Genomic DNA, 11,020 nt, shown 5'->3' on the forward strand with positions numbered 1-11,020 from the left:
GGCTTCTGCGAGCACGAAAGACAAAAGAAGAACCAGTAAGGTGAAGTCGTCAGGAAAGATCCGACCCGACTGCTCAGCAGTCGGCCCGAATCTTGGGGACTACACCCAGTGGGTGCGCTGACGCGCCCCCACAGGAGATGAACGAAACCAAGTACGTACTCCGGCTGCTGATCAGGTCTTCGGTCCTCCGACCCAGCTCTTGAGCCTGGGAGTTGAAGGCGGTAGCGCGGAGGTTATGATACTCCTGGAAGATTAGACAGGAGGCGAGAATAAGGTAGTCGTCAAGGAAGATCCGACCCGACTGCTCAGCAGTCGGCCCGAATCTCGGGGACTACACCCAGTGGGTGCACTGACGCGCCCCCACGGAAGAAATCAAGAGAACAAAACAACCAAAGATAGAAGACTCACCCGGATGACGGCCCGTGTCGCAAGGAACTCCTGGGTGTATTGCTGCAGCGAGGCGGCTTGGGCCTGAAGCCGGTTCTGAACCTCTTGGGCCGCCACATTCAACTCGCCCGTCCCGCCGCTGGGAGTCCACTCGGACGTGCCGGTGCTGGCCGCCTCCAAGGCCTCCGCCGTCTGGCTGGCACCCGTAGCTCGGTGCGGCTCCGGTGCAGCGGTGCCTCCCCCTGCGCGCCGGCGCATTGCCGGCTGCACCTTGAGGCCGGCTCCTGCTTCCGGCTCACCCCCGGCCGGCTGCTCTGGCGCCGCAGCCGACTGGCCGCCTTGGCCCGCTCCGATTGGCGCTACCGGCGGCGCCCCCTCCATGAAGATCACGGAGTCCTCCCTCCGCTCCATCACCGGCGGTTCTTGGTCGACCTCCTCCAGCGGAGGCACAAGAATGTTGGGGGCCACGGCGCGGAGGGGAATGGCTAGCAGCGGAGGTTGGTTGTGCGAAGCCTCCGCCTCCGTCTCCGCCTCCGCCCGGGCCTTGGCTGCTGCATCGGCCTGCTCCTTCATCGCCTGGGCGGCCCTTCGCTCCGCCGCCTCCCGCTCCTCCTGCACCTCTCGTGCGTTCCGCTCCGTGGCCTCCCTGAGGTCGACGCGGGGATCCACGCGGCGAGAGCCTGAAGACCCTCCAGTCGGCCCGACTACGGAGCCGCCCGGACCCCGCTCAAGGGAAAGCGGCGCCCTGTCCGGCGAGTAAAGAAAGGTTTAGAAGAGTTTTCAATCGAAAAGAACAACAAAAAATATGTATCCAAGCATTCGACGACTTACGCTGAGATCGCCTGCGGTTGCTTCACCGCCTTGCGGAAGCGGGCCGCCTTCGCGGCCGCCTCATCTCGCTTGGTCGCCGCCGTGGAAGCCTTGGACTTCTTCGGCCGGCTGCCGAAGAGGATCGACACGGCTCGGCGCTTCTGAGCACCGCCGCCAGCAGCCGGCGCGGCGGACGAGTTCACACCTTGATGATCAGGCGCCGGCTGGCGGCGCGGGGCGACTTTGACCTCGGCATCACCCGGCCAGTCCTCGAAGCCGGCCGTGAGCCCCGCACCTCCGGCCTCGTCGCTTTCCCCACAATGGCGTCTTCCATGGTGGCCGCTCCCAAGTCCGGGTCGTCGGCATCGTCCACCGTGCGGTCAGGGACGAGCTGGCGCTCTACCCCTGCGGCCCCGGTCGTCGGCGGAAGGAGAGGGTTCTGCTAGGGGCAAACCGACTGATCAAAGAGTCGGCTATCATGAGGCCGGCTACCAAAGGAAGAAAAGAAGAAAGAACTTACGACGGGCGGAGGGTTGGCGCGAGAGTACGGCCCCTTGCCGTACCACCAGTCCTCGGCGAGCTTACAGTTGGAAATATAGTTCACCATGTAGGAGACCTCCGCATGAGGCATCTCCCTGGTGCTCAGCCGGCTTGGGTCGAAGCGGCCGCTCATCTGACAAACCATGTGAGGCCGGCTTTGGAGGGGAAGAACCCGGCGCTCCACGAAGGCGGCCACCAAGTCGGCTCCGGTCAGGCCCTCCGACTGGATCATCACTCGAAGCCGGGAGACGGCAGTGTTCCCGGCCTGAGACAACGACCTGGCCCGGTAGCTCCACGAAGGTCGCCTCCCAGCCGGCGGGCCGACTTCATAAGCCGGCAGGTTGACGTAGTCGCCTTGCTGCGCGACATTCTTCACGTAAAAGTATGACTTCTGCCAGAGCTTCACCGACTGGATCAGCGGGATGGGCGGGAACGGGTTGTTCTCGCTCGCCCGCCTCATGGCAATGAAGGCTCCGCAAGGGGCGGGCACGCCCGCAACGACGGTGCCGAGCTTGCTTTGGAAGAATTCCGCCCAGAGCTCGAGTGTGGGGAGGACCCCAAGGAAGCCTTCGCACAGCGTGACGAAGGCCGACAGCAGCATCACCGCGTTGGGTGTGAGGTGATGCGGCTGGAGGTTGTAGAATTCGAGGAAGGCTCGGAGGAACCCGCTCGCTGGAAGGCCGAAGCCGCGCAGGCAGTGCGAGCGGAAGATCACCCGCTCGCCCTCCTCCGGTGCCGGCGAAATCTCCTTCTCCGGCGCTAGACGAACCCGAACGAAGTCCTCGCCGGGCAGGCGTCGCGTCTGGCAGAGGAACTCGACGTGGTCCTCATGGACGTTGGAGCCATCCCACGAGCTTGACAGCACCATGGGGCAGCGCGGTGAGAAGCAAGACGATGCGGCGGCGGAGCGGCGCGGCAAAGAGTTACTGTGGCGGCGGGAAGGAGAAGAAGGAAGACGAGAAAGGGCGGAGTGAGGGAGACCGCGCGAGCCTCTGCCGCTCCCCCTCCTCCTCCTACTTATAGACCGCGCGGCGGAGCCGAGGAGGCGCGGTGTGGGGGAACATGGGGATCAACTGCGCCCACTCCCCCACATCCCGTGATTATTATGCCTTGATGGCAGAATAAAACCGCCGCGAGAAGGCGAGCGGTCCATGTGGGCCGCAGAAGATCCACGCTCGGGCCGAGGCCTAGTAGTGGCGGGCCCGGGCCTGCGGCGGCGTCCCGTCGCGCGCGTGCACTCGCAGGGTTTCCTTGCCACGTGGCCCGCGGGATGGCCCGCGGACAGCTCGCAGGTCGACCGCGTTCCCGCCTACGAGAAACGGAGCTCTCCGAAGTCGGCGCGCACAAGCAAAGCCGGCCCCTCAGGATAGGAAGCTGACCAAGCTTCTCGTCCCTTTATCAGCCTCGAAGCTCGCTCAGCTTCGGGGACTACTGTCGGAGTAAGTGACCACGGGTAGCCTAGCCGGCTCCCCCTGGCCTTTTTGAAAAAATTACGAGCCAATCCAGCTCTCAAGAATCCAAGACATGGGGCCGCCTTCCCCTGGCTGGCTGTCTCCCAGGCCGGCTATTGGAAGGCGGCCCGACTTCAGCCCTCATGAAGAAAGCCGCGGGAGGGCCGGCTCCGATGAGCCGGCTGCGAGAAGGCCGACTCCAAGGAGCCGGCTCCCATAAAGCGGTCAAGACCGTACCCTCGAAGTCTGCATCCACATAACGGCGATGTGACGGGGCGTGGCTACAGTGAAGCCTGCCACCCCCGAATCCCGGAGCGCGCCTGGCACAGTGCGCCGTACGGGTGGCCATGACCCGTCCGGCGCAGCACTATTGCCACGTTGACCCTGATGTCATCCACGATGGGCTACCAGTACGGCCCACGGGTGGTGGGCCCCTTCGGGCAGAGAGGCACCCGAAGGCGGCCTGGCCTCCCCTAGTCGGCCCAAGACGGAGCCGGCTCTCTCCAGCCGTCTTGCCACCCCCTCGAAGGAGACGCCCCATTAAGGAGACAAGACGCGGTGAGGCTACAGTGGTCACCCGCCGGACGGCAGCACTGTAGCCATGCTTACCTCGGCGAAGCCCTCGTCACGAAGATTGAGCAACAGTAACCAGCCACCGACAAGGCCCTGGACAGTGGGGCCTGCCTGTCGACCAAGGAGCCGGTAGCCGGCGGGACCCACCAGCCGGCGGGCCCCAGCAGCCGGCGCAGAAGCCAGAGAGCGAAGACACAGATGGCTGGGCCCCACGCCCAGCCGGATTACCATTGTACCCCTGAGGGGTAGGCCTATATAAACCCCCCGGGACACCCATGCAAAGATGATGGATCCCTGCTAGTTTTAGACACCACGTAGGGAGGAGAAGAGAGCAAGCAGAGCCCTTTTTCCTCCTCTCGCCAAACAGCTCAAGGAGCATCGTGTAGCTACTCGTTCATCTAGTGATCATGCGGAGACCCCACAAAGCAGCAGTAGGGGTGTTATCTCCACGGAGAGCCCCGAAGCTGGGTAAGATTCGCCGGCGTGCATGTCTTCGCCTCATCCCGTTTCCAGGCACCGGCGATGTTTTACTGGCTCCCACAATGATAAGCCACCCGTTGGCATATGTCGCACCTACCACCCGACAATGAGCATCATTGTGGTCTGGAATCTTGGGTTTGAGCTTTCTTAGGACTTGTCCTTCATCATCTTCATCAGTAGCAACTTCAGGCACTGGGGCCTTGTTCTTCTCAGCAGCTGGTATACTCCTAGTATTCCTCTTAGGTGCACTCTTGGGTTTGGAGGCTGCTTTGGGTGCTTCTTTGGGCTTTGATAAAGCGGCCCCTGTCCTGATAGCATCACCCATAAGCTTCTGGGCCTTAGGTGCTGGTGCAGCAACCTCTTCTTCCTCTTCCTCTTCAGAATCTCTCATGATTGAGGATCTCCCAAGCACTCTAGCAGTGGTCTTTTTGATTCTCTCCTTCCTCTTCTTCCCTTCTGCAGCAGCCTCTTTGGGTTCAGATCCCAAAGGGACTTGAGTAGATGCTCTGGCCTTAGACATTGGAATTCCCTTTGCAGTAACCTTTTGCTTCATGCCTGGCTTGGTGGCAGCAGCAGTGCTATATTCCTTCTTAACCACTTTCTTCTTGGAAGTGGCCTCATCCTCAACTGCCACATAGTCTTCATCCTTAGACTCTGATGTTTTCTTCTTCCTTGTTCTGGTGGCAGCTTTGGGCAAGTTGCTGGGAGTGCTCCTGCTACCATCATCTAAACTGCTAGAGGGACTAGTGCCCTCACTCAGGTGAACCTGCTCCTCTGACCTGTTCTGGCTGTCACTCTGATCAGACATATTGCAAACACTGACAGCAGACCCTGTGAATAGATATAGATGAGATAGAGTGGATGAGCATCACAAAATGCAGAGGTTTTTGCAATGGAATGAGTCAAAAACTTAGTTTTAGTTTTCGACAGAAAGCATTTCGGATCAACCGATTTGCAAACTCGGTGATACCAAAGCAGCTGTTGGAACCTAAACCAGTGAATTCGGTCAGACCGAGTCACAGTTCGGTGGTACGGAGACTGCTAGGGTTTCACAAAGTCCTGAACTCGGTCACACCGATTTGCAATTCTCGGTCAGACCGAAAATTACATGTGCAATGGCCTGAGCCGAATCGGTGGTACCGAGTTCCACAACTCGGATGGTCCGAGATGGTTTTGGCGGAAACCTAACCCTAAATTTTCAATTCAACTCTAATCTATGGAGTGTTTTGACTGGATAGAAGCATTTCAATCGTGGTAAGAATCATAATGAACACAATGTGCTAGGAATCGGACGGGGATAGCACTGTGATTGAGTCCATACCCTAGTTCGGCGATGAACTCGCTACGGCGGCAACGACAGGGAAGAATTCAGTTGACGGCGACGGAGACCAGCGACAGGAGGCGGCTGGCGACGAGGAGGACGATCCGGAGACCCAGGAGGCAGAGCGAGCTATGCGCGGGCGAAGGGGTTTCGGAGAATTTCCAAAATTTTGCCCGTGAGTATATATAGCCCGACCTTGTCGGTGTGACCGAGTGGAACAACTCGGTGGCACCGAGATTCATAACTACAAGCAGTTACTGAAACTCGATGTGACCGAAAGGTTCAAATCGGTTGCACCGAGATTGAAAACCTAGATCGACTTAGTGATCTCGGTATGACCGAAATGGAGGAATCGGTCAGACCGAAAAGCACAAAGAAGTTCTGGAAGTTTAAGTCTATGACGAATCGGGACTCCGAGTCCTCCTCACACTGAGTGGTTCAAATCTGACTTGATCAAATTTTGTGATGTAGCATGAATAGAGTTTGAGACGAGAAAAGCATAGATAGCTAGAGAGGGTTCTTAGGCATTCTTGTCCATCCACTTGGCAAAAGAAAAGAAAACCAATCAATCAAAACAACAAGTGGATGTCCTCGAATGAGTAAAATATGCAACCAACATGCTCACACAATAAAATGGCAATTGAAATATGTGGCAGAGCATGCACAACCAATTCTAGCATCTATCAAACAATTGGCGATGACTAGGTCATCTATATATGAGTATATTGACTTAGGAGTCAAATGAGAACATTTGATCACAGGTCATACTCATCGTTTAAGCATAAGTGGGGTTACCACTTTTACATAAAGCATTTGTTGTGTTCACACCATTAGAGTTGCTTTAGCTCAATTCTTAGTGTAAAGCTCCCCCTAGATGTGAGATCCCCCCCTAAGAGGGATGAACTAACCTTGGGTTTTATCGATGATGACTTCATGTAGATGTTGAAGATGTGGATGCTCAATGTTGATGTAGATCATTTGAAGCTATCCATTGAAGTGAGTTGCACTTTCAATACCTACACGGTTTAGTCCCACAAGGAACAAACAAGGATATCCATAGACATAAAGTGATGCACACACAAGATGATGTCTATGAAAGCTTTTAGGTTACCTTGTCCCTTGTCTTACCAACAAGAGGGTTTGTGACTCCTTGAACTAGTGCAAGATGTGGAAGTTGATTGCACTTGTTCTTGCCAAGATGATAAGAGTGAAGTATGTTGGCGGAGTCACCCTCAAGAACTCTCTAGTTCTTCTTCTTCGGGATCCACACCATCTTGATGGGAATCCTCGGTGTTGTAGTTGTACTTGATGAAGTGGAACTTGAAGTAGTCTTGGGAACCCACTTGACCAAGGCCTTAGGAGCTTCTTCAAATGCATCAATTTCCTCTTGAAGCTTGTCCTTGCCTTTTTGCTTGTGGTCTTGTGGTGGAAGATCATCTTGAGCTTGTGTCCCTTTGAGAGAAGTAGGATCATACTTCTCTTGTTGAGGAACAAACTTCGTCTTGGGGTATTGATCTTCTTCCCACTCAACTCCATTGGCATTGAACTTTCGTTCAGAACCAACACCTTCATTCTTCCGGTGCCTTCCTTGCTTGCGTACAATTTCCTCGAATTGCTTACTTCCGGCAAGGCTCTTGTAAACACTTTCTCTATAATTCCCTTCAATAAGCTATTTTCTTTCTCAAGTGTAACTTGGCTAAGAGAATCATTAGTGGAATCAAGAGAACTACTAGAAGCAACAATATTGGATTTAGCATGATTGTTGTTACTACTAGAGGAAGAATCTTTCTTGTTCTTGTTACTAGACTTGACTTGAGGCATGTAAGTGGATAAGAGTAAACGCTTGGCAATGTAAGAAGAACTTTTCTTACGAAGATCATCATTGATTTCTTTTAATAACTCATGCTCTTGCTCAAGGTTGAGCTTTTTAAAGCGTAATTTCTCATGTGTCCTTAAAAGTTCTCGATGATCTCCTAAGATAGTTTCATGAGCTAAATTAAGAGTGTTTATTTCTTTAGTTAGAGACTCAATCTTCTCCTTATCATTGTCATTCGTTTTATCTTGATTATCATGATTAATTGACGTTTCATCATAGTATTCATCACTAGAGTTGTCAACATGTAAATCATCATCACCTAACAAGTCATCTTCATCACTATTGAAATCAACATACTCGGGGTGTGATACCTTTGGGCCTTTAGCCATGAAGCATGTTCCAACTCCTTCATTTGGTGAGTCAAATATGTCGTAGGAGTTGGTTGTCACAAGTGCTAGACCGGCAACACCTTCATCTTGAGTATATTCGGAGTCGGAGTGATAGCTTCTCTCGGAGTGGTTGTCGGAGTCGGAGCCGGATACCCATTCACCAACATGAGCTTGATGTCTTTGTTTTGTGTAGCTCCTTGATGACTTGTCCTTTCTTTCCGAATCCTTGCTTCTCCGTGAGGATCTTCGTTCATAACGATCATCTCTACACCTTCTTTCTCTAGATGGTGATTCTTCTCTTATACTTCTTCTCTTGGGAGAATCTTCTCTTCACTTGTAGGGGGCCGTACACTCATTGGAATAGTGTCCGGGCCTTCCACAATTGTAGCAATTTCGCTCTCGACTAGAAGATCTTTTGTCATTGTAGGACCTTGACTTGGAGCTTCTCTCTTTGCTTCTACTCTTGTAGAACTTTTTGAAGTTCTTCACCATTAGGCTCAATTCTTCATTGAAGGTTTGTTTCTCACTCGATGATGTGGGGGCTTCACATGAGGCTTTGTAAGCACCACTTGATTTGTTGTGAAGTTCCTCTTTATCCTTGAGTGACATCTCATGAGCAACAATTCTTCCGATGACTTCCGTTGGCTTGAGATCTTTGTAATTTGGCATCATTTGGATCAATGTGCACACGGTATCATATTTTCCATCCAAGGCTCTTAGGATCTTCTTGATAATGAATCTATCAGTCATCTCTTCACTCCCTAAGCCGACAATCTCATTTGTGATAAGAGCAAGCCTAGAGTACATTTCAGCGACACCTTCACCATCCTTCATTTTGAACTTGTCAAGTTGACTTTGAAGCACATCCAATTTGGATTCCTTGACGGAGTCGGTACCTTCGTGCATATCAATCAAAGTATCCCAAATTTCCTTTGCATTCTCAAGACGGCTGATTTTGTTGAATTCTTCGGGGCACAATCCATTGAAGAGGATATCACAAGCTTGAGCGTTGTATTGCAGCATTTTCAACTCTTCCGCGGTGGCTTCACGGTTCGGTTCTTTCCCGTCAAAGAATTCACCTTGCAAGACAATACACACAATAGCCCAAATGGCGGGGTTATGTCCAAGAATATGCATTTTCATCTTATGCTTCCAACTAGCAAAATTAGTGCCATCAAAGTAAGGACCTCTACGGTGATAATTTCCCTCGCTAGACGCCATACTCTCATAGGTTGTGAAACCAAGGCTATGACCGCCAAAAGCTATGGAAATCAAAGCAAATGGAGACCAAAGCTCTGATACCACTTGTAGGATCGAAAGTATGTCTAGAGGGGGTGATTAGACTACTTGACCAAATAAAAATCGCCTTTTCCCAATTTTAGTTCTTGGCAGATTTTAGCTATCTTAGCACAAGTCAAGCAATCTCCACACAATTCAAGCAAGCATGCAAAAGAGTATATGAGCAGCGGAAAGTAAAGCATGCAACTTGCAAGAATGTAAAGGGAAGGGTTTGGAGGATTCAAACGCAATTGGAGACACAGATGTTTTTGTCGTGGTTCCGATAGGTGGTGCTATCATACATCCACATTGATCGAGACTTCAACCCATGGAGGGTAACGGTTGCGCGAGTCCACGGAGGGCTCCACCCACGAAGGGTCCACGAAGAAGCAACCTTGTCTATTCCATCACGGCCGTCACCCACGAAGGACTTGCCTCACTAGCGGTAGATCTTCACGAAGTAGGCGATCTCCTTGCCCTTACAAACTCCTTGGTTCAACTCCACAATCTTGTCAAAGGCTCCCAAGTGACACCTAGCCAATCTAGGAGACACCACTCTCCAAGAAGTAACAAATGGTGTGTTGATGATGAACTCCTTGCTCTTGTGCTTCAAATGATAGTCTCCCCAACACTCAACTCTCTCTCACAGGATTTGGATTTGGTGGAAAGAAGATTTGAGTGGAAAGCAACTTGAGGAAGGCTAGAGATCAAGATTCATATGGTTGGAATGGAATATCTTGACCTCAACACAAGTGTAGGTGGTTCTCTCTCAGAAAATGTGTATTGGAAGTGTAGGTATGTTCTAATGGCTCTCTCCACGAGTGAAGAGTGGGCGGAGGGGTATATATAGCCTCCACACAAAATCTAACCGTTACACATAATTTGCCAAACTCGGTGGGACCGAATGGTCAAACTTGGTCGGACCGATTTAGCAAACCTAGTGACCGTTAGGATTTTCGGTGGGACTGAGATGCAACTCGGTAGGACCGATATGGTTAGGGTTAGGGCATAACATAATCTCGATGTGACCGATTACACAAACTCGGTGGGACCGATTTTGGTAATAAGCTAACCAGAGAGTTGGTCAGGTAAACTCGGTGGGACCGATTCGCTCATCTCGGTGAGACCGAAATGTTACAAAAGGGAAACAGAGAGTTTACATTGCAATCTCGGTGGGACTGATCGCTCATCTCGGTAAGACCGAAACGTTACGAAGGGAAACAGAGAGATTACAATCCCATCTCGGTGAGACCGAGATCCCTATCGGTGAGACCGATTTGCCTAGGGTTTGTGGCAGTGGCTATGACATTTGAAACTCGGTGGCGCCGGATAGAAAGAATCGGTGGGCCGAGTTTGACTTTTGGTTTAGGTCATATGTGGATGTGGGAAGGTAGTTGAGGATTTTGGAGCATATCACTAAGCATTTTGAGCTAGCAAGCCATTAAGCAACACCTCATCCCTGCTTGATAGTATTGGATTTTCCTATAGACTCAATGTGATCTTGGATCACTAAAATATAAAATGTAGAGTCTTGAGCTTCAACCTTGAGCCAAACTTTTTGTCCTTAGAATTTTGAGGGATCCACTTTCCTCATCCATGGCATGCCATTCATTGAGCTTTTCCTGAAATATTAATCTTGGAATAATGTTAGCTCAATGAGCTATATGTTGTTAGGAATTACCAAAACCACCCAGGGATAGTTGCACTTTCACTATGCGTTAGCAATAGTTGTAGAAGCAATAGTTGGCGAGATGACCCCGACACAACGATGGAGATCAAGGTGTCGAGCCGGTGACGATGGAGATCATGATGATGCTTTGGAGATGGAGATCAAAAGCACAAGATGATGATGGCCATATCATGTCACATATTTTGATTGCATGTGATGTTTACCCTGTAGGGTAACGCAACAGAAAACAAAAATATCCGACCTACGCACTAGCCCAGGACCACTATGGAGACTACATACAAGGTT

At 51.8% G+C, this 11,020-nt stretch overlaps 1 protein-coding gene across 1 annotated transcript; it reads right to left on the bottom strand.

Moving 5' to 3' along the window:
• Positions 1-1,639: 1,639 nt before the first annotated feature.
• Positions 1,640-2,605, bottom strand: LOC147965649 (uncharacterized). The gene has a single exon (XM_087530550.1). The coding sequence runs from the start codon at positions 2,603-2,605 to the stop codon at positions 1,640-1,642; it is 966 nt and encodes a 321-aa protein (XP_087386676.1).
• Positions 2,606-11,020: the final 8,415 nt, after the last annotated feature.

This window comes from Triticum urartu, chromosome 6A (genome assembly GCF_056163025.1).
Source record: "Triticum urartu cultivar PI428250 chromosome 6A, HENAU_Tu73, whole genome shotgun sequence".
Classification (NCBI taxonomy): Eukaryota; Viridiplantae; Streptophyta; class Magnoliopsida; order Poales; family Poaceae; genus Triticum; species Triticum urartu.